Here is a 24,670-nt window from a genome sequence, read left to right as displayed (position 1 = left end):
GTTATCTTGGCTGTATGATATTGATTATTTATTAATTTCTGTAACTGTATGAGGAACTTCAAAGTATTTTTTTTTAGCAAAGTATTTTCATACTTTAGCAATGTGTTTTCAATTCAAACATTTTATTGTATCTTGTGTCATTTTCCTATAATCAAATTTTTTAATGGAATTTTTTACGATTAAAACCAAAATTGCTTGCCTTATCGATAAATAGTTTGTTAATAAAACGGAATTTACGATTTTAAATCATATTTTGGCGTTTCAAACAAAAAGTATGTAAGATATGTTTTAAATGAAAAATTTCGTCCATGAAAAATTTTCAAATCTCGTATACTTCTGGTAAAAAGGGAACTTTTTTACTTTAATAACAAATTCAACGATTTAAAAAAATCGATATGTCTTATAAAAGATAATTTTGAGAGTATCTGTAGATCTTTTAAAGTTAAACATTTTTCCTACATAAACAATAAATATGCTTTTTGTAAAAAAATGTGTAGACCTTTTTGTGATAAGCAATTTTGTTTGTTGGCATTTTACCCTGCATTGTATAGTTTTATACAAAAAGACAATTTTTTATTTTGGATAGTATTATTCTTAGACATCTTAAAAATTAAATCAATCTACCAAAAGGCAGTCGAATCGGTTAATTTCTTCAGAAGTATCGTGTTCACAGACGACCACTATTTTATATTTAAAATCTGTAATGTAAATTTATTTTCAATCATACCAGACGTATACAACGGACTTTCAATTTATATTTGAAATAAGCAAAAGTAACTATTGTTGAATAACATTCAAAAGTGCCATTTTTAGGATAAATGAAATATTATCATTTTAATATTTGTTACTGCATGATTCAAATTTGAATAATTATTTTCGAAAAGAAAACCTCACCAATAACGTTAAATTTTTACTCGCTCCATTAAAATTTTAGTTACCTTTTTACATATAGATCCTGTAAGATGAATAATTTCGCATTAAAACTCGTCACTTTAGAGGATTTATATATTTTTGAAGATCAATACCTCTTACGATTGAACCGGGATTCTTAATTTTGTGTGTAAATTCAGTAACGTACCATTCTTCGAGTTTTTAAAACGATACGGAATCATTATTTAAAAAAAAGGATAACAATTTTTTTCAAAATGTTCGTTTTATACCTATTTTTTCAAAGTAAAATAAAATTTTCACATCATAGATATTGAATCTTTGACAGTTTTGTCATATACATTTAAACGTGAAATTCTTCTTGGCCCTTTAATTGAAATTTATTTATTGACTATGTGGGAGAATTTAGCAACATCGCAATATTACGGAAGGATGACAACAATACTTTCAGAATTACTGTAAGACACCTATTTTTTGGAGAATAATTTTAATGAGCGAGCAATTTAAGGTCCAGGATCTTAATGTACAAAAAGTGGTTGGTACGTGGTCTCCTTAATGTCTCTGCGGTAGAGACAAGTTCTCTGTAAACCAGGCTTAGTTGAGATCAACCTTGAAACTGTTCACGAATCCCACGTGAACCGAAACCAGCTTAGTGTTCGTACGGATGTTTCAGATTAACCAAATCGGATTATGATAACTCGCTAGCATCATCCAAGAGCAAGTGATGGCTTGTTTCGTAGCACGAAACCACTGTAGAAACCTCCCGATAAAGGTAATTTATAGCCTCAGATTAACGTCGAAATAAAGCTATTAGCCGATGTGGTCCCAGCAGTGTCCCTTATCCTCTTGCTATCACTCTATAACGTAATAATTGCTATCAGGGACAATTAGTCTGTTCATTGACTTAAACAATCCCCGACAAACGATAGAAAACTGATCCTAAATTTTCAAATGAGAGAACACAATATTACTATTTAAATTTCACGCCCCAAAGATTTAAAGAGACACCAGGAAGATAACCATGGAGAATAGCAAGAGAAAAGTGAAAGTTTTTGGTGAAGTCCATGCATTACTGATTGGTCTCCTTATATCTATTCTCCATGGAGATAAATTTCCTATAAAGGCCTGTCGGGAATGGTGGTATACCATTTCGCCATCTGGTGACGAAAACAAGAAAGAGTGGATACAATTTAAAAGATGTGTTTTAATTTTTGCATAAAAGTGTTCATATGATTACTTATTAAAGTATAAAATAATTATTGAATACTAAAAACAAATCTTCTTTAAAAACAAATAATTTTAGATGGAATTTTCAGTTTATAAAGTGAAAAAACACATTTTTGTCAAATAGGTTTAAAAAGAAAATTGTTTTACTATTTCATGCAAGTATCAATGCATTATAAGCTTGAATAACCTTTTATTAATGTATGTATGTATCCCGATTATGCAAAGAATACGAATGATAGACGATTGAAATTTAAATACAAATTCCAACCTAACTTTTAGATCAGATTTTTGTATAGTAAATATTTCATGTATGAATTAATAAAAATTTAGCTTGAGTTCATGTTTGCTTGAAAATAAGTTTATTGAAGTTTTTAATCTTTTGAAAATCACGATAAATGGTACAATCCTTGTTTTTTTCTAAATATTTCTGTCAAAAAATGTGTTTTGGCACTGTATAATTTGTAAATTCCATTTAAGCCTTTTGTTTCGGATAAAGACTTATTTTTATTATCCAATAAATAATTTAAACTCCACAAAAAAGTCTTTAAAGCATTTTTATGCACAAATTAAAATAGATCTTTAAAATCGTATCTATTCTTTCTAGATCAGATTTTTATCAGCAGATTAACCATTCCTAGATCTGTGCTTTTATGGCAGCCGAATCGGGGCGCAGGCAGTAATTTTCGGCCTAAAATTATTAAAATGCGTGGGGAAAATTCAAATTTGATTAAATTTAATTTTTGAAACACGTCCTTTGCGTATGTTTATCGCCGAAAAATATTTCTTAGTATTTTCAATATCCAATTAATTAAAAAGTACTAACAAAAAATGAAGAAAACATTATTTTTATGATTGAATACGAATAGATTTAGCACAGAGCAAACTAAAATCCCAATATAAGAGCGGTTTTGGAGATGCCTTTGAAGTATCCTGGATCCTCAATCGGTAGAATCCAAACGTGAACAGTCAGCGGTATGGAACCTATTAAGCACCAGACGCAAGTGAGTTATCGTTCACTGCCCCGCTGTCGATACGCTGCTGGTGTTTCACGCATCCTTATGCACCGCTTCTCGATTACTTTCACTCTCGCTGCGAAACTGCGATTCCACCAGTTCTAGGAATTCTTAAATAGAGCTTTCTTTTGTCGGAAGCTAAGTCTACCAATAATAATTCCACAAAGTCAACATTGAATATTTTTAAATTGACATATGTAAATTTTCTAAACTATGGAAATAGCACATTAGAAATAATTTGTTTTTTAATTCATGATGATTATTAAAATGAATGCCTAATTGAAGTTAAGTATTAAAATTTGTATTTCCTTTTGAAGCTGAAAAATAATTTGTTTAGTTTTGTAATGAAACCAGTGAAAAATCAAGACACTTATAAAAATTAATTATGTTATACAGAATATCTATTGTCTTCAGTGTATCGAAAATTTCTAACGATTGATAGTGCAAAAAACGGGATTGATAGAATAAATAAAAAATTTTATGTTAAATTGTAATTCATAAATAAGATTAAAAAAGTGCGTTTGTGCTCAATGTTTAATTAGGAATACATAGACATTAAATGAAAATACATCATTTTGAACGAATAAATACTGTCATTTGAAAATCGTTATTTGCATAAAATTAAAAAACATTTATTTATATTCATAATTGTAATCAACCGACCATAAAATTCTTTACGGATTTTAAAGTTTTTTTTAATGACCTTAAGTCTTGCAAGTAGAACGAGTGATTGCGGATATTTTAGTCAGAATAAATAAAACACTGTTGCGAGTATTTAATTTAAACAAATGTAATCTTTCTTTTGTCTAAATTTTTAGTGATCCCATTTATTTTAAGACTTTTAAATTCATCAAAACAGGCCATAAATAAATGTGACGGCTAGCTAGGAATAATTCTATAAGCAAGACTATTGTGCCACACCCTTAAGTATCGCTGCCATTAGTTGACCCACACTTCTTGATGAAGCCCAATAAGTCAATCACCGACAGCCTTGTAGTTTCCTCAGGTTCCATGAAGTGGGACCCAAGGGTTTGATGCCTGGGCCTAGCCAACGCCGGACACTGGAATAGTACGTGCAAGGATGTTTCGTTATCCCTGCCACTTCTCCTGCACTCTGTAGAAATGCACAAAATGGGGTATACCCCATTTTGTGCATATGGTAGTTTAAGTGATTATGCTCTGTGATAATTTGAACCACTGTCCTTACGTTTTTCTTTGGCAAACCCAGGGTCGGAAACCCTGAACCTCCTCTCAGTATTCTAGGTGCTTAGTGGGGATCCAACTCTTGATCGCAAGACCGATGCAGCAAGACACTAGTCCCAGTACCGGTTTTGGCTCTATGTGTTCACTTGCCGCACCGAATCTTGCCAGCTGGTTCACTTCTTCATTGCCCTTGATCCCTTGATCCCTGTGTGCGTTTTCAATCGTCGCAGCCTGTCCTGCATCGTTTTAAATGCTGCCTGTGGCCACCAGACCACAGCCGCATTAAGCATCCTCGGTTTGAGGGCAGCGGACTAGATCCATGCAAGCATTTAAGGCACCATTCCCTACGTTAACCAAAAAGCTCTCCTATACATCCAGAAAGTCATGACGAATTTCATGCATTGGGTCTCCAGGTGCTTTGCCCAGTTGAAATCGCTGTCTAGGTCTAGTCCCAGATATTAAACCGCGTCATAAAATATCAACTTCCCGCAAAAAAAACAGGAGTGTCAACTTTCGGCATCTTGTAGTTCTTCGTGAAAATTACCATACTGGTCTTTTCCGGATTTACCGACAGCCCCGAAACATCGCACCAGAGCTCTGCGATGCGCAGCGCTGATCTTGTAAGGCCTATCAACGTTTCCAGATGAGGCCCCCTAACTAGCATTACAAAGTCATCCGCATATCCCTGAGTATAATACCCCTCTTTATTAAACCTACGAAGGAGGCCATGGATTACCATGCACCTCAGGAGGGTTGACAGGATGCACTCCGTGGACAGCCCCGTGGCACTACTCCTTTAACTGGGCCTTCACCCCATCTGGTTTCGAGTCTTCTGCAGCGTAGCATGCTTCCTATCAAGCTTTCCAGCTTGAATGGTACTCCACACCTCAAAGCCTCTCGACAGTCGACTTCTGGAGGGGTGTTACTGAAAGCACCCTCTAAATCCAAAAACGTTCCCAAAACATACCCCTTTTGTTCTAACTGCTGCTCCAATTTTTCCACAACCGAGCAGCCTGCCTGAAAAGAATGCAGCCCTCTGTGCAGCGGTGAGGCCAAAAGTACCTTATCCCTAATATATCTCTCAGGAACCTCTCCAGCGTCTTTAGAATAAAAGATGTTAGGCTAATCGGTCTGAAATCTTTTACAGCAGTGTAGCCTTTCCTCGGGGTTCAGGAATAAAGCCCACTCTACCGTCCTTCCATGCCTATTGCACATGTTTTTGAGCGATACTTGCCCTAAATAACTTTGGCAGAAAAGAGATGACAAATTCCAGGCCTTTTTGTAAAAGCACTGGGTAGATGCCATCCGCCCCTGATGATTCAAAGGGGCAGGAGGTCCCCACGGCCCATTCTACCTTTTCGCTGTCTACGATCTTTGAGGCAAAACTCCAATCGGCCCTCCTCAACTCATGGCCCTATTCTTCATTCCACTAGCCTACTCCTCAGCCGCTACGAGTATAGAGTCAGATCGAGAACTTCACTGCTGTTTTTAATCTGGAATGTGGGAGTATCACCTCGATTCAGAATCTATATGTCAGAGCCCGCTAGGTATTCGATTAAATCTCTTCGTATCACATCCGAACAGCAGAGGACTCCTGTTCTCCTGGCAGTGCTGAATTAGCATCACCACCTCTCTGGGAGGCGGGCTTCCACCCGTATCGCCAGCTAAATAAGACAAGGTAAGTAGAACCTCTAGTTTTCCCTGCTTCCCCCTCTGAGCCTCATCTTAATAACGGTGTGATCCCTGGAGCAAAGTTTAGGCACCAAAATCGCATCCATATCTTTAGCAGCTACGCATGCCCTTAGCACTTTTTCGAGTGGCCCCTTATAAATGGTGCCACACTCTGTAAAGCCGAAAATCCTTTCCCTTTATAACGAGGGTTCTTGGATTAGGGCGAGCTCTTTCTGCATCACTGACATGCGTCTGGCTACAACCACGGAGGCGTCTTTGCTGTAGTGCAAATTAATCTGCATCATAAAAATTCCCGTCTCAGCCATTAAACTACTAAGCCGGAGCATCTCCGGATGCTACTGTTCCCCCTGAGGAGTCCTGTTGAGTCACCCTGAAGGTAACGCTACCTAAAATCAAATAGTTCTGGTTGTCCAGACCCTCAAGAGCTCTGATTACGATTTCCTAATACGTAGGAGTCCTCTCTGCCAACGAGTTTCTCGACTAAACATCGGCGACCTGATAAAGATGCCGTTGAATCTGTGGGCGCGTCCTTCGCGGGGTAACACGTCAATCTCTTTAGAGATTTCCTACCTCAGCCTGTCCAGATCATTGAGTGCTAGACAGATCTCAGGATAACCCGACCCAAAGACAAATCTCACCAGGGCGTTGTTTCCCATGTGCGCGAAAGTACGCCGCTTTTTTAATTGTTATTTGGAAGATTCTGACATGGAAGTCCCACGAAAAGCTAGGGAATTAGAAAATACCCCCTGCAGTGCCCCATATTCAAAGGGAAAGTCTTAATACTATGGGATTTGCCTGGTATCCAAAGTCCCCGTTAATACACCTCCTTTATAAACCCGGCCTGTCCGCCTGTACTGAGGGCGACAGGCCTGGGTGTTCATGGATTTGTGGACCCTGATGCCATGCAGCCCTCGAAACGGCTATCACATCTTGGCTTCGGGAGCACGAGAACTCGCGCCCTCGATATTCGAGAGGGTTTTGCCAGTACCCCCTCGAAGGACCGCTCCTTAGTTTAGATACCACCGATTAGAGTCTGCTAGATCTCCAGAGCAGCTCCAACTCGCGACACAGCTTCTCTGGTTCACCTATTCCGGACTATAGTACGGTGAGACCCGTAGGCCCTTCCACAAACTGCAAGGTCTCGCGATTCCTTGGGAGAATGGCAAGAAGTTAAGAACAGCTGATTTTTGATAATTATTAAAACAATATTTATAAGCAAATGCACAGTTCGACTATTTTTTTATGAACTATCTTTATTTCTTTGCGGAATGAATTACAAATGTCTTGCTGAGCAATATGTGCTAGTATGGTTTTTTCTATGACATTCTGTCATATTTATCAAATTAATGAAGGTTTTTGATTATTCAAACATAAATTCCGCCTATTTGCGAAACAAATTGCCAAAATGTGCATTTTTTTAATTGTTCAAATAATTGAAAAATAGCAGATATTCATCACTCATTGTAAGGGCATGTTAATCTTGTTTATGTTTCATACAAGATCTATTAATTTACAATAGCTAATCACTGGGAATCACGAAAAAATTATTTTTGTTAAATAACTCATTGATTTATGACCCGTTGTAATAATTTTAAAAGTCTAAAAAGAAGAGGTACCACCAAAAAGTTACACAAAAATAGATAATCTATGTTGTCAAATTAGGCGTGCATTACCTGCTACTTCTTTACTATTAAATAATAATAATTTTTCTAAATTACAAAACTTTGTTTAAAATTAAATAATAATCATTAAGAGCTATACAATTTATATGAATAATGATTTTATGTTCATTTCAGGTGAAAATTATCTACTAGCCTATTTTTAAGCTGTTGCCGAAGCGTTGCATTTTTGTAAAATAAACATGAATTTATTTCCTCATTATAGCATAAAAAGCAATAAAAGTCTGCATCTAGTAAGCTCGCGTTGAAGAAAAACCGTTAATCTAATAAGAAGATATGGCAAAAAAGTCGTCAAATTTTAAGTTTTTCGAAAAATTTAATGTTATCTTGTTAAATTGTTTAGGTATTTTAAAATTTGTTTGCCCAAATTATAACTCAGGGTTGAATTTGATGCAAAGGATTACAAAATTTAAAATAATGATTTTATTGTCCAAGTTTAACCCAAAAACAGAATCTGGATACAAAATTCAAAAAATATCTTAATAATCGAGTAAAATACTACGGAGAAGTTTCTTCTAAATGATCCCAAGATCTTTTAAAAAGATACATTGGCATAAGCTCAAAGTGCATTGGCATAAACTCAAAAAAGAAGGGAGTAAATGATTTTTGCCGTTAGTGTTCAAAAAGTTTCCTTACATTATATTGCAATCAGTAAGATGTACAATTTTAAATTAGATTTTTAAAAAGTTTTACTAGAAATTAGTTTCAAATTGTCCTAAAAATTTCCTGGGGTTTTCAAGTTCTTGAATTTTTTAAAATCATACTGTTATAATCTTTAAACTTCTGCAAAATCTTTGAAAATAGCCTAAAATATAGAAAACTCTCTTGGAATATCTCAAATCCTTAATTAAATACATTCAGAACTTTTAAAATCCCTAAAACTCCGTCATTTTGAAATTTTCATGAATATCCCAAAAACGTTACAAGTCTTATGTAATATTTCCAAGTCTTCCGGAATTCTAAGACATTTTTTTAAACCTCATGAAATTTGTTTTAAATACCTAAAACTCATTTAAATCCTTGGAAACTGTTAAAATATGATAAAATATTTCAAATTCTTTAAATATTTGTTAAAATCCTCGTAATTTGTTAAATCTCTTCAAATCAAAAATTGTTTGAAAGCTTTAGAATATCCTAAAATATTTTGATTTCTTCGAAATCATTTAAAATTTACCAATTCATGTAAATGAATTCGTGAAAATTCTATAAAACATGTATTGTGAAAATCCATAAAATTACATGTAATTTTATCATATTTCTTTAATTTCCTTAAAATATTTTGAATTTGATAAAATCCTCTGAGATTTAATTAACTTCTTTGAAATTCTTTGAAACTTCTCAGATCGTTTAAAATTGTTCAAAACATTTAAATTGACAGCTTCGAACATTCCCTAAAAGAAGTAAAATTTTTCTTGATATCCCTTGCAATAATTTAAAACAACTTACAATATATTGAAATTTTTCAATATCGCCCGAAATCTTTTTAAACCTTTCTGGTCTTTAAAAATAGTTTCGTAGAACTGCTTTTTAAGGCCGGGCTGCAAGATTTTTTCCGGGACGGTTGGTTAATCCCAGTCCGCTTCTGAATATTCACTCTCTATACTTGAATCAGCGATCAGTGTAATCAGATTGATTGAAGTAATTGGAAATCATTGGAATCTCCCAGATTTTAATGCAGAGAGCAATTATAAACTCAACAACAATATTTCTTTTACAATTTAAATTCGGAAATAAATGATTCTTACTATTGCATAATTTTAGCGCTCAAAGCTCTGAATAATGAAAACATTTTGATATGTAAAAGGCTAACTAGAATGTGTATTGCATAAATATTTATAGAAGAAAGGTAAATGCTTCAGAAGTGAAGAGCAGAATTGTTCAGATGAGAAGCCAATTAAAGTGCAAATGCATGGAAATGTGTTCGATGGTTTAAGAACCTTAGTTTCCAAAGCCGTTTATAACATAGTCAAGTGTTTCCCTCAGAAACAAATATTATTTTATCTATTTTAATAATGAAGGATCCAATAAACAAAAACAATATAATAAAAGTTTTTGAAGTCAAAAGTCCTTTTAGAGACAATTTTTATATTCTCATTCATGAGAGTGTATGTAATCGTCCAAATTTTCGATCTCTGGTTTTTAACGGATCTTTACGTTCCGAGACTCACAGAGTCCGAAAATTATAAAATTTTGTCGGTTTCTATCTCTCTGTATGTATGTCTGTCTGTATGTATGTATGGTTACCTGAATGTTGTATCCACGCTTACTTTTGAAGGATTTGTCCAACCGAGTCAGCCTTTGATACACTTCTTAAGGTTCCCAAAATGAAAGTTAAATTCGTTAAACAGATATATCCCACGAAGAATAAAAAATCTAGAGCATTTTCAAACATTTCCATGAAAATTAGAAAAGTTATATACTTTTGAAAATTTTGCAAATGTTCAGAAAACTGGAAAAAAAATATATTTCTGATTGATTAGGAAATTTAATTTAAATTCTTTACTAGATATAAACCTTTTTTGTTCAAATTTTCTGTTAAACGGAAAAAAAGAATAGCAAATTAACCTAATGAAATTTGTTAATTCGATAAAAATTTAAGAATTTATATGCTTTTCAACATTTTGAAAACTTTCAAAAAAAAGGAAAAACAATTTTGTTTAGGTTCAGAAATATCAATGAAAATTTCTACCAGATATAAAATATATTTATTTCGAAACTATTCTAATGAAATTTCTCAATTAGACAAAAGTTCAAAAAGTTGGATCATTTTCAAAAATATGCAATTTTTGTTTGAAGAGACTCGTAAGTTTACAGCGTTGTTTTTAGTAGATTTCAAACAGATTTACAAATTCTCTTGATGAAACTTTTGATTAAACATAAATTATCGAGCGCGAAGCGCAAGTTTTGTAATTAGAATGTAATCGTCAAAGCCGTAGGTGCTTTGATAACCTTCTTTAAAAACAGATTACAAACAATTTCAGTTACAATTTATGGCTGTAATTCCTCAGAAGTTTAAGTCACATTTTTTTATTTGAGTTATAATATTTATGACTTTTTTATTTATTTATGTATGCCCTAGGCGCGTTCAAACTTGGCGCGACATACCGCGCGCGCAGTGCGCAATGAATGAATTTTTAACTAAATAGTAAATTGAATTTGTAACAAAGCAATTGAATTTTCCATAAATAATCCAATCTTCAACTACAGTGATGGATCTGAAAAAATTACTTTTTAAATGCGAAAAATTTGAATTTTTAACCAAAAAAGGACGAATCGACTAAAAGGATGAATTTTCTCTCCGGAAAGACGAACATTTAAGGACACATTCAAATTCTTAATAAAACAGTAAAATTTGTAACCAAATTTAAATTGTCAACTAAAAAGTTTAATTTTATTCCTGAGGAAAAATGTATAAGTTAAACTTTTAACTAAAAGCGATCGAATTTTCAAACAAGAGATAAAAATACTGAACCAAAAATGTAATAAAATACTTTTTAATTAAAAAAATAAACTTTCAACAAAAAATAGTTGTTTTTTTATGGGTTTTTACTAATTCAGGTCGCATGTAAAATAAAAAACGATAAAAAGAGAAAGGTTTGTGAAAAATAGGAGAAATACAAGGAATTCTTTTAAAAGGGGACTGAAGAGGGTGGAAAGAGTGTTACGTCTGCAGTAATGAATATCTATAATAATTATTCATTTAAATTACAGAGTATGGCCCACTATAGGTATGTGACTCACTATTGGGGTCGTTATCCTAATAGATGCTTAACTTGTAAATAGTCTTGGACTGAATTCAGGGGGATCGAAACATAAACAGTCAGGACTGCTTGAACCGTTTCCAATTGGAAAGCATGCCATTGCGCAATTTACTTGACTGAGTCATCGCGCACTACGGCATTTCCGAGAGGACCGTAACAACTACTCTTGCCCTGCTTTCCTGAGAAACTTCGGGCAACAGAAGTTCAAATAAGGCCGAAAACAGGGGACTGAAAGCGAGTTTCGGGTATACTAAGAAAATATTTACGAAATTATTAACCCCATTCCTTCCCTGGCAGATTATCGTAGTTTTTTACGGTCCCTACATTTAAAACAATTCAATAATATCTACACATATTGCAAATCATTTTAGAGACACATGATATTTGTGCAAGGGAACACATACGTTTTGAGCATAAAGTGCTATATAGCCGGTTTCGATGAAATCGAATCATGTGATCGCAGATGGACCATGCGAGCATCCAAATTACATTGGCGTAACGGGTGACATGGTCGATAGTTTAACTCTGCTTCAGCGGATAATGGATGACCTTCGAAATCCCCGATCACCATTTTCAGTATTAGCTCCTGCAAATGTGTAGCTGATAAGCAACATCGAAAGCTCTTAAATTGAAAGATGTGCTAGGTTGAAAAATAAAAAACAAAATACGTGTTGGTTCATTGATTTACGACACTGATATTGAATTTTACATAGAAGGAGAAAACGTTGCTGACCAAACATCCTTTCTCAAAACAAAAAGAAATACTATAGACATACGAATTTTTTAAATGTTCTTTAAATAATTATGAAAAGTAGTTTATTTTATATTGGAATAATAATATTTATGAAATTGCTATAAATATTGCAAACCTAGTGGGCACAAAATTTGGAGACGTCTTTATGACATCGTACAGCATCGTTACGATATCCTTGCGACATCATATGTCCTTGTCGTTTCGGTGTCTTTGCGATATCGTAAAAACATCGTCAGATCATGCGACTTATTTACGATATCGTAAAGACACCGTCACGATATGGACATAGGATGTCGTAAAGTTGTCGTAAAGATGTCGTCACTATATCGTAAAGACGTCGTCAAACTTTGTGTTCACTGGGAAGAAATTTGACGCCTTCATTGGTACAAAACCCTTTCTCGAAGTGTGCGTCTAAAACTACTCTGGTGCCAAAGAAGTTGGCCCCTCATTTTAATGAGAATCTTTTTAACTCTTTTACAATTCCTTGAATTTCTAGAATTATCTGAATCCCCAGTGGGCACAAAGTTTGGCGACGTCTTTACGACATCGTTACGACATCTTTACGATAACTTTGCGACATCCTATGTCCATGTCATTAAAGTGTCTTTACCATATCGTAAAAAAGTCGCATGAGCTGACGATGTCTTTACGACATCGTGAAGATACCTTAACGACATGGACATATGATGTCGTAAAGTTGTCTTAAAGTTGTCGTAACGATGTCGTAAAGACTTTGCTATATTTTGTGCCCACTGGGTCACTTGAATTGTATAGATTTTTTGAATTCTCTAAATTCCTTGAATTTTATAAATTCTCCTAATTCCTTGAATTCTCATAACTGTAGGAAAGCTCTAAATTACTGAATTTCTCAAAGTTCTTTACGTTCTCTTTGGTCTTGAAATTCTCTCAAGTTCTTGAATATCTTGAATTCTCTGATTTGCTTAAATTCTTTTGATTCTTTGCATTTCTTAAATTTTCTAAATTCTAAAGATTCTCAAAATTCTTATAATTCTCTGAATTCCCTCAATGTGAAAATAATGTATGTGAATTGAAAATAATTTTAAATAATATAATAAACCTGAAATTATTAATTGTAAAAACTTTTCTGCTGTTTTTCGCGTTGGTAATTGTTAATTCAATTAAAGGTTTCTTTAATCTTTTTTTCTTTATAAAAAAATGATTTTCCTCACCAAAAAAAATCGATACTTAATAAGTGAATTCTTCGTGGAAATTCTTTCATCAATTGAGACTCTACATTTATTTTCTTAGTCCTGAAACGCCAATTCATTGGTCTCTGTCAAGTGCTTCTTTCTTCTTTTTATTATGTTTGAACGATACCCAGCCTCCTCTCACTTTAGTCTTATCCTCGATCCATCTTAACTTGATCTCCTTTATCCGAACGTTCACTGACAGATAAGCAAACCTACCCTATGTCTGGTAATCAAGCCAAAATCTTCGGATTAAGAATCCAATAATTGAAGGTTCCAGGGCCTACAATTTCCACTTTTTACCCTCTTGTATTTTTTCCTTTCTTTTTTTTGCTTTAATCGTAGTTACAACGCTGAGAACAGCTATTCTACTTTGTCTCCCTGAAATTTCTGCCCCTAAGTTTTCCTTCTTTTTCTCCGCAGCACTTTCTCTTTCTTCTTTTCTCCTTTTCTCCACTCTCCCTATTCCAGAAATACGTTTCCACAGCAAACGACTACAATAAAGTTCGCTTTATTTTTACTGCGCTGAACCAAGTGCCCATCCCGTATTTCCTAGGGATATTGACATATCGAGATCCACGTGGGAGATCGTGGCTCCTTTTCTATTACCATCTATTTTACATCAGAAATAGAAATGTATACTTTGCGGTAGAAAATCAGGCCCAATATAATTTCAGAGTCGAGAAAACGACAGAACATTCATATTATCGAAAAAAACTTTGATTTCTTTCCTAGGTTCAATACTTTCAGGAAAAGTTTATTTGTTTTAAAATGAAGTGTAAGAAAATTGATTCCATTTTCGTATGTCTAACAAAAAAAATTATTTTCATTATTGCCTTTCCACTTGAGGTTTGTCCCCTTGTATGGAAATGCTTTATAATTGATTTGCAAATTATTTATGTTAGTTTTGATTAAAGTGAGTTAATTGTAAAAGGCTTGATTGCAGAATTTGAAAATTATTAAATTTTAATAACACAGTTTCAAGATCTGAATTCAAAAACACTTTGATTTTTAAAAATATGTGGAACTACCTAATTTTTATCGACTGAAGTTCAAATTCATTAATGTTAAAACTTTCCCGTAATAAATCGTATAACAGAGTTATAAATCACCAAAATAGACGATAGTTAAGAAATAACGTTCTGTGTATTAAGAAGCTTCTCATCTTTAATTTTCCGTTATTAAAGTTTTGTAAATTTATCAATTACAATTTTTTAAAATGTTGAATACTTCAAATTTAGAAGGCTTTCAATGATTGGTTGTAGTAATTGAAGCGTCTAATAATCAAATTAAAAAATTTTTCATATAATAAATTTTAATTTGCTAAATTTCAATAAACTATAAAAGCGTTTGTTTACGGGAAAAAAGTAAAAAATTTGCGCATGTTATCATAGGCCAGTTTGAAAGTTTTTCTTTAAATTAAAGAGCATTATCAACCAAAAAATATATCAATAATTATTTTACTTTTCCGCCTACTTTTCAGAAAGAAAGTGAATTAAACCAAGTTTGAACATTTTAGCTTTAACATTTTAGCTTTTTGCAAGTAACTTTAATTAAAACCAGTGAATGTACAAGCAGCAAATGATATGTTCACTGCACAGTTTTTATGTTAGTATAAAATAAACTATTAACATAGCTTTTATTAATAGATGCAAAGAAAAAAGATCTTTTATCTTTAATTTACCAAAATTCGAAAGTTCCCAAATTCCCGGTAATTTCCTGGTTTTTTAAATGTTTCACGATCGTTAACATTAAAAAATGATGACTAAAAAAATGTTATTTTTTAAATTACAAATTTTCAAACTGAATCGGCTAAAAATAATGTAATCTTATACATTGAAATGATATTTAAATCGAATTTCAAACGGAGTAAAATAGTTCTATTTTCAACGTTAAGATCTATACCATATTTAAACTATAATGCGTTAATATACGTATGCAGTTCATGAACTTATAACGTTGTCTATCCAAAATTTCAAGTTTTAAACGCATTTTTAAATTGTATAAGTCTTCAAAATTACATTTTGAAATCGAACTTACTTTAACTATCATTGTATTATTTTTCTGACCATCGCTTTGAATCTCACTTGATACTATATAATATAATAGACATATTTGCAATTTTAATCATAATTCAAACTTTTAAAATTTCAATATGACATTACAGTTTAGAAGTCTGAATTATAAATTGGTAAATTTTAGGTACAGTGAACCTTAAAGATAGGGCCCCCTGATAGAGTTCTTCCGAGAATTGACGCCGCGCCGCAAGCAGGAGTAAAAGGAGCTGCGTGAAGTGACCGGCAGTCGTTCAGGCGTGAACAAAGAAAAGCGTTTTCTACGAAACGGCCCTCTATCTGGTCCCTCCCACCAAGGTCAGCCCCAAAATCGACCCACTCGCAGAGTTTCATTGTGCTTTTAATTAAAATTCTTCAGCTTTTAAAACTTACATTCGTACATATTTGTTTTTTTAAATTTTTAAATGCTCAATCAGAAGCATTACGAATATCTCAAAGCATACTTTTAGTAAGTTACACTGAAAAAAATAGTTTAGCTGTCGCAGCTAATCGTTTACCCGGATTTCGTCTTCCAAGAAAGTATAGCTGTGCCACCTAGATTTCTGGTTGTTTTAGCTAAATTTGCCATCCAGGAACTGTCTAGATAAATTAGTTCGATAATTTCTAGACTGCAAATTTAGCTGAAACATCTGGAAATTTAGGCAACACAGCTATAAGTTTAGGTAACACAGCTATATTTTCTATGTTCCCTATAGACTCTATTTATTCCCTTTCCGTTGAACATGAATATTTTTTAATGAGAGAGTCATAAATTATTTAAAACAATGGTATCCGCACACATCCGACAGACAGCTTTTTTACGAATAAATAATAATATCCTTGATTCGAAAAAAGTCTAATTTATTTTTGATCCTCTTTTTTGAAGGCCAAATGCCTTTTTAATGATCGCGATTAACAGAAAAGTTATAAAAAAACTTTAGAAATTATAGTGGAAATTTTTTAATTGATGTTAATAATTTACCAATACATCCGATAAATCAATCGTATTGGAGAAATAATGCCCTATGCATTAAAGGGCTTCTAATTTTTAATTTGGCACTGTCAAAAATTTCATAAATTTTCGAATTACGAATTTGCTTATTTTAGTTTTAAATACATTAAACTTAGCGGTTTTATAATGCTTTGAATGCTGTTTTTTGTATAGTTAAGTATTCAATACTTTATATGATAATTGGTTCAAGTCTAAAAGTTTTACTATGTTTAATTTTAATGATACCTAAAAATGTTTGCTAACAAATTAGGTACGCTCAACAAGATTGAGTTGTTTTCGGCAGCAAAACATTGTCTTGGCAAAACAAAAATATACAGTTTGCAGAATTAAAAATGTTTTTAGGATTTACTAAAATTATTTGGTTGAAGTAACAATATGATTTATTTGAAAAAATGGTTTTTTCTGCATATAATAAAATATCTTCTTCATGCGAGATGTCGTTAAAATGAGAAAAATTAATTGATTTAATATAATTTTCAAATCAAATTTGTTTTACCTAATTAGATAATTTGCATGATTCTAGTTTTTTCTTTAACAAATAATATTAAATTTTGTTCTGTAAAACTAAATAAAAAACCTATGTTCTTAATTCTAAATTTCAAAAGCAAATCTAACTCTAAAAGAGTAAACATTCTTAATTCACGAAATATTCGCAGCTTTTCCCAGAAGAATAAATGACACACGTTATACGTAATAAAACTTTATTTTATTTTAAATTACTTAAAAAATACTCACAGATCAAAATGATAGTGCGTTGCTTTCTCTGACATATTGACTAATTTCAGTCGAATTGAAAACCGGGGTTACGAGCGTCTACGCATTCACGATTTAGGTTTGGTAGGAGCAACCAAATTCTTTGATACAAGCCACAAACGTTTTTCAGTGTGTTAATAAGAAAATTTTCGCATCCAGAATCATAATACCTAGTTTTCTAATAATCTTTAATTTTTGTTTCAGGTCAAGTTGACTTATGGACCAAAAGCAGTACTGGATGCGAGTGCAGTTTTAATTCATCCAGCAAGGATTGTGCTTGTTGCGTTCCATCTGGTGGTTGTAGTTGTGGCGCAGCTTCACCGAACAGATGTGCTCAATGTGGCTTAGAACAACATTGTGCCAATAGTAAGATATTCTAGAAGTTTATTATAATCCAGTTACGAGTTTCATGCTTGTTTTCAGTTACTTCGAAGTTATCAGAACTAATTCAAAGAATATTTTATCTATATGGGGCAAAAGCTTCAATCAAATTATTTCTTACTGAATCGTGAATTACTAAAGTCCACAAATGCAACACGATTTTATTTCAATAAACCTTAAAGTGATATTATTGTCATCAACGAATGAAAATGGTTACTGATTTTACTCTGGTTGCAATTGTAAATAGATTTAAACGCTCGTTACAATAGCAAGCAATTATCTTTTCAAATGAACCCATTAAACAGAATAAACCATCCAAAATTACTATCGATTCGCTGCGATCAATTAAGAGTCAGGTTACATTATACGTTTATTGAGAGCTTGAATTTCTTCTACAAAGCTCATCAGACTTTCAATCTTAACCATCCCTAATTCTTATAGCTTTTGTATCCCACAATTAGATCTAAAAATAAAATAGACTCAATGAAAATCTAAACGTTCCGCACTTTCAAAGATGAAAATAAGAATCTAAAATAATTAAAGGTTCCGTTAAAAGCTGAAAAAAGCATAAAAGATGCTTTAACTTTAAATCTTCAGTTGAGATCAAATTAATTATGATACATGAAAATTTTTCGACTGATAGAAGTCCAAAAGAATATGGTTTTATCCCTTTTCAGTGTGCAATATAACATTGGACAGCCGACAGTTATTCAGCAAATCGGATCGAGGCTTCGGACAAATAAAATCACCGTCTCTACAAGGACCCACGAGGTGCACCTACAAATTCATACCAGATACTGGACAGCGGGTTGAACTACAAATTTACAGAATAATATCTATTGGAAAGCACAATGGAACAGCGTGAGTACATTTCTTCACAATTTTCACATGGCTTTTCAGTTTTATTTCTATTCTATTATAAAAGACAATCAAATTAAATTTTGGGCGCAAAGAAATGCGCATCAAATATGCAAAAAATGGCTTTAAGTCAAATTGTTTAATTTTAATTTTTTTAATAACCTGAAGATTTATAATTTCAGAGAACATTATTACAAACATAAAAAACTTTGAAAAAATAATAATTTAACATTTAAGTTTGACATGTCTTTTGATAAAAGAATTCGTATATTATTGACATTTAATCCCTCTTAAAAATGTTTTTTTTTTACAATTTTGAGGATTTTTTGAAAAAGTGTTTGAATTTATTTCAAGAGTTGCTTTAGCATCTTTCACAGATTCAAATAAGGAAAAAGAGATTTTCCAACAAGAAAAAACACAATAGACTTTTCGCTTAAGCTATTGAGGCAAGAAATTACTTCACAATGAATGTGAGGAAAATTGCCTAACAATAAAAGAGTTTAAATTTATTTTAAGGGCTATTTTATTATCCTTTCAAAATTAAAGAAAGAAAATGAACATTTTATAACAATAAAAACCGCGGTATTTTATTTTATTAGGCTAGTGTAATGAGAAATTACTTAAAAGTAAGTGCAGGAAGTATCCCTTACCAGAAAAACTGTTTTAAATTATTGAAATGGTTGTTTTAATGCCCCTTAAAATTTCAGTGAGGAAATCAAGATTTTTAGAAACGAAAACCACAAGAGCCCTTTTATTAAATTATTGCGGTCAGACATCACTTTCAAATCAATGTATGAAACTTCACCTCTTATCAGAGAAAGGAGCTCAATTGATTTAAAGGATTGTTTTGACATCCTTTAAACATTTAAGAAAGGAAATTGATTTTTTCTAAACATAAAAACAATAAGTGATTTTTTTATTTAACTATCGGAGTCAAAAAAAAACTTTATAATAAGAGCAACAAGGAGCTCCTGCAAGGAAAAGTGTTTCTGACTTTATTTAAAAGTTTTTTTACATCCTTTAAACATTCCAACAAAGAATTTGACAATCCAAAAAGCCAAAACAACGTTAGATTTTTTGATTAAAATTCGTGTGGTTAATTTTATGGGTTGTTCCAACATCTCCCAATGGTTTGGACAAGGAAGTCGATATTTACTATCAGAATCATCCCTTAAAATAATTTTAATGATCTTTGCTGATAGGCTATGATTTAAACGCTTATTATAATTCGATGTTCAACATCAACAGTTTTATCACAGAATCTGCCTTGGTCCTAGTTTTTTTTGTAAATGTAGATTTTCTCACTTGAATTTGTAATGGATGTTAAACAAACCCTGAAAATAAAGTCCAGAATACTTTTCTGTCAGAAGCCGCTCCCTGCACTTATTTTACAGTGTGTATTTGACCCCAAAAGTTTATAAATAAAACTTCTGTGGTGTTCTTTGTTAAAAAATGGCAATTTCCTTGCTTGAATCTTTTAAAGATGATAAGACAAGGTTTAAAATGAATTTTAACACTTTTCTGTGCCTACACGGAGAGAAGTTTCAGAAGATTTATTCTCGGCACTACTTCTTGACTTTATTACGCTTTGGTGCGAGAACTAAGATCTCGTAATCCTTGCTTTTAAAGCATAGGTCTCGAAGTTGAAGACATTAGGCCATGCTCTTTTACTTTCAGGTCCCGAATACTATGCTTTTAGATTACAGAGCCCGAGACTTTAAATCATGTAAAAAGTAGCCCTAAAAACACGCGCTTTCGTGAATTAATCTCTTGAAATTTGTTTCAGTGAATGTTTAAGTAATTCAATTCCGAAAATAGCTCTATTTAATAAGTTTCTGTAGTTTTAGATTTCGAAAGCATTGATTCTCTCACTTAAGTCATTCGGGAATATTTAATCAACTTAAAAATAAATTCACACACATTTCCAGACACAGCATCATGAATCTTTCAAGTTCAGAAGAAAAAAATTTTGTTTTAGTGAATCTGACCCACAAAAGGGCGATGCATCTAGTTAAATCGAAAAAAAGCTTTTGAGAGGAATAGCATTCCGATAATAAAAAAGTTTATTTTTATTTTTTATTTTAATAACAGTTTTTTTTTGTAAAATTTGCTCATGTTTTCCAATAACTGTCTCTTGAATTATTGTTTTACAGGTCGTAAATCACTGCAGTGTCGAGAATATTACACTATGTTGAGAATTGTCTTCTATTAAATATGCTTGACATTTATTGAAAAAAATTAATTAAATAAAATTTTACATGAACTTTAGATAAAGAGTTTTCTTTAATTTAAGTGAATTATACTAAATCTAGCTCCTTTGAAGACAGTAGGAAAAAATCATCTCAATTTATAATATAAAAATTAAGCTATGAAATGTGATTTTTTTTAAGTTTTAAATAAGAACTATTGTATTAATAGTTCGAGAGGCGTGAAAAAATTTTAGTTTGCACGCTTCGATTTGATCGGCGATGGCCCGTGTCGATAGCCATTTCAATTTGTCATACTTCCTCGACAACGACGGTACTCAAGTTTCTTCGGTGGGGGTCGGAAAAGAAAAATTGCTGCTTTTCCTCCCCACCTCCACTTTTACTGTAAACGCCTCCAACTTCCCTTTTTCACTCACCCCTCTTGAGTATTACCCGACAAGCTATTGAGGCAAACTTTTTCCTGAAAGACTCTTTGCCTAACTATAAAAACTTCCTACAATTTTCCCTGAGTTCCAGTTGCAAAAAGCCATGTGAATGTGAGCTGTTACTATTATTCAAAAAAGAGAAAATAATTCTCTTTAGAATTTTCAGACGTTTTAGTACTAGTTGACGTCATTAAAACTGAACTTTAAAGTATTAATGTTCCTATCTGGTCGCACAGACAAAGTAAATTTTAAATAACTGTATTTTTATTAATTTAATCATTTCTCTTTTAATAATGTAATTTAAGTAAATTAAATGTTAAGATTATTTATTTAAACAAAATTCATTTGGTATGTCGTCTGTTAGCTTGAATTGTATGAAAAAGCTTCAATTACACAAGCACGCGAGAAAAGTTGTATGTGCAGTGAACTAGGCCAACATAGCTATATGTTTTTGTGATCGCTAAAACTTAATCTGGCGACTGCTTGGTCCCGCGAGGAAACTATTTGTTTCTAACCTTTGGTAAAACCTTAAAAACTTTCAAATAACCCATTTTTCGGTTAAATCATGACTTGTGATGATAGAAACCATTGGAAAAAATGGCGCCCTCTTATTTTTAAGATCGCTGAATTCAAATAAATTGTTTCTTGTATTCGTTTAAGTCAACGTTCGTTTCTAATATTCATATTTGTCTATGATATCGTGTTTTTATTTTTAAGTTATCTATTAGGACGCGTTCTCTTACGTTTTTCCCTTTCTAACATATTATCTTTTTTAATATCCAACATGCTGCCATCTGTTTTATATTTATTGACGTGATAACATTATCCGCTTTCAACAGTTGTCGAAATTGTTATGTATAAAAAAATACCTTCTTTCGCCATGTTCTAGTATGAAGCTCAAAATTTTCATATCCGCAGAAACCTGCTAATCATGTTCTAGAGATTTTATTTATTCTAAAACTATTTTAATATTACTGTATTGCTCTTGCAGCTTAGTTGAATGCACTCGATTTGAATTTTCCGATGTTAGGGCGGAACAGTTACCTGATGGATTATAACAAAAACAAAAAAAAAAGAGCAGCTTTTTTTAAGTGTTTTAACCATCACTGTTCAGTGTGTTTGAGATATTTGTTTAGCTTCGAAACGAGCGGTGATTTGCTGGGATTAAGCGGGCACTAAATTTGTATTCATCGACTACAAAAATATAAATATATACTCTTTTCCAAACATGTCATTCACAAAATCGATTTTTACTGTTTTTGAGGTTGGGGCGAACTGATACCTAATGGGTTCAATCGGACGCCAGCATCGGATTCAGAAACCCCAAAAATATATAGTGTAATTTAATGGGCATAACTCTTTTTTGTATTCATGTTTTATAAATCATTTCTAATGATCAATAACTGATTTTATTCTCCGAAACATTGTGTAAAAAGCTAAAATTGTACGTTTTAAGTAGAACAATCCCTATTTGGTCAGAAACACAAACATATTTTTAATCAAAGTATTTTTACTAATATTATAGATGCATTGTGCTTTAAATAATGTACTCGGAGAAAAATAGTGTGAGAAACTTGACCAAATTCAGTTGGGTAAACTCGGGACATATGGACACTTTGGTCTACCGAACTCTAATTAATAGTGTACTTGGTAGTTGAAAATTTAATAGACATAATTGTAAAATATATCAAGGTTTAGATAAGGCTTATCAAACAATTGTGTAAAACGCGGTCGAGGACTCGGTAGAAAATATAAGAGAGTTTACAGGAAAGTCACGAGGGAATCACTGACACTCGAGAAACTTTAACTACCAGTTTCGTAAACCTTAAACTTCTATGAATAAAAAAGAACTTATACGCAAACAACAGCATACGACCTATATATGTACATTAGTTAGTCAAAAACAATCAGAATACAATTTCGTACACATGCACATGCACAATTTAGCTTAAACAATTACATTGAATTACAATACGTTACATACGATACAGTCGCACGCTTTTAACAATATTAACACTATTAAAAATCAACAATGCTGCGACGGGTTTCGAACCAACTAACCGAAATCCACCTAACGCATTCTATCGCTAAATACGTCAGGGCCGTTTAAAAAATAATTGGGACCCGTTTAAGCAAAATTCTTAATTGTAATATTTAATTGATGAGCGGGTTTTTAAATTTATAAGAAGTTAATTTAAAAAATGGATAATTTTGTATTAAAAATTTTTTAACCTTGAAACCCTAAATTATTTAATTTTTAATATTTTAAGTGTTTGCATCGTCTACTTTTTAAAAATCTTTTTTATGTAAAATATTCGAGCCATTAAAATTGAGCACTGAAAGCCTGAAAATTAAGTTTATATAAAATCTCTGAAATTAAATCAGGTTTGAATTTTAGGCATTGAATCGAAGATGAAAGCTAATACGCTTTACAGGATTTATTAATCATATTGCATGAAACTTATGCATATTAAGATATGAATAACACACATAAATTGAGAAAAATTTTAATATCTCTTCTTGAAATAAGTCTTTATTCAAGATTTTCAATTGAAGATACTTTAATTTTTAATTTTACGTAATTTATCATTTAGTTTCGAATGATGTTTTAAAGAATTCAACTCTAAATAATCACAATTAAATACTCTACAATATAAAAAATGTGTAAATAAAAATATTGGATAATTTTAAAGACCTAAACTTAAATTTTCAACCCTACAACTTTCAAAATGAAGACTTTTTCATTGTGTATCATCACAATTGAAACTGGGTTAATGGTGAAACTTGCATAATTTTCAAGGTTTTATTAAAAAAATTAACAGCTTTTCAATTTTAAAGATGTATAAATAAAAATTCTTGAATTTGAGTCATTTTTAAGATTACAAGTAAAGATTTGAATTCTAATTCTTTTAAATAACATAAGTACCAATTTGTAAAATATAAAAAATTTAATTAATTTGTCTGCATGGTTTTTGCTAATAATGAATTAAATTGATGATTTTGATCTTACTATTCAAATTTTAAATCTAAAGAGTGGCTAGATTCATTAGACTTCACCAATACTACATTTTCTGTAAGATTTTACAGAAATATATTCTATTCTCTTGAATAAAAAATTTTTAATTTTTTAGTAATTGTCGAAAATTAAATTTTTCACCTATGCTTACCTCTGCAGCCTTATCCATACAACTGATGAATGCGTATTTTACTGAGAAGTTTGCCCACATATTGCCAATATATGCTTAAAATGTTTTCTATATCTAGAATAGTTTTTCAAATTTGACCATTTATATCATTTATGAATTTTCATTCAGCACACTCAATACCTAAAATTTGTAAGCTATTAGAAATATCAACAATTATAATTTTTATTTACAAATTTAAATTTCAAAAAGGAATAAGGTACAAAAAAGTGATGATCACGAGGATATAATGCAAATGTGCCAGTTATCGGAAACTTAAGGCGGTTTTCAGATTTCAAATACTTAAAAAAGTATATTAAACATATTTAAAGCTTAAGAAATGGGCTTAATTGAACAAAGCGAACGTTTAGAA

At 32.0% G+C, this 24,670-nt stretch overlaps 1 protein-coding gene across 1 annotated transcript in view; it reads left to right on the top strand.

Annotated features, from left to right (window-relative positions):
* Positions 1-16,722: 16,722 nt before the first annotated feature.
* The window catches only part of LOC117169901, a 312,876-nt gene continuing 304,928 nt past the window's right edge, over positions 16,723-24,670 (top strand). The window contains exons 1-3 of the mRNA XM_033356410.1: positions 16,723-16,741; positions 17,449-17,610; positions 18,303-18,486. Of these exons, the coding sequence (XP_033212301.1) occupies positions 16,723-16,741; positions 17,449-17,610; positions 18,303-18,486 (365 nt within the window). The remainder of the gene's footprint in view (positions 16,742-17,448; positions 17,611-18,302; positions 18,487-24,670) is intronic.

This window comes from Belonocnema kinseyi, chromosome 3 (assembly GCF_010883055.1).
Source record: "Belonocnema kinseyi isolate 2016_QV_RU_SX_M_011 chromosome 3, B_treatae_v1, whole genome shotgun sequence".
Taxonomy (NCBI): domain Eukaryota; kingdom Metazoa; phylum Arthropoda; class Insecta; order Hymenoptera; family Cynipidae; genus Belonocnema; species Belonocnema kinseyi.
This window is presented reverse-complemented; position numbering and strand designations above follow the sequence as displayed.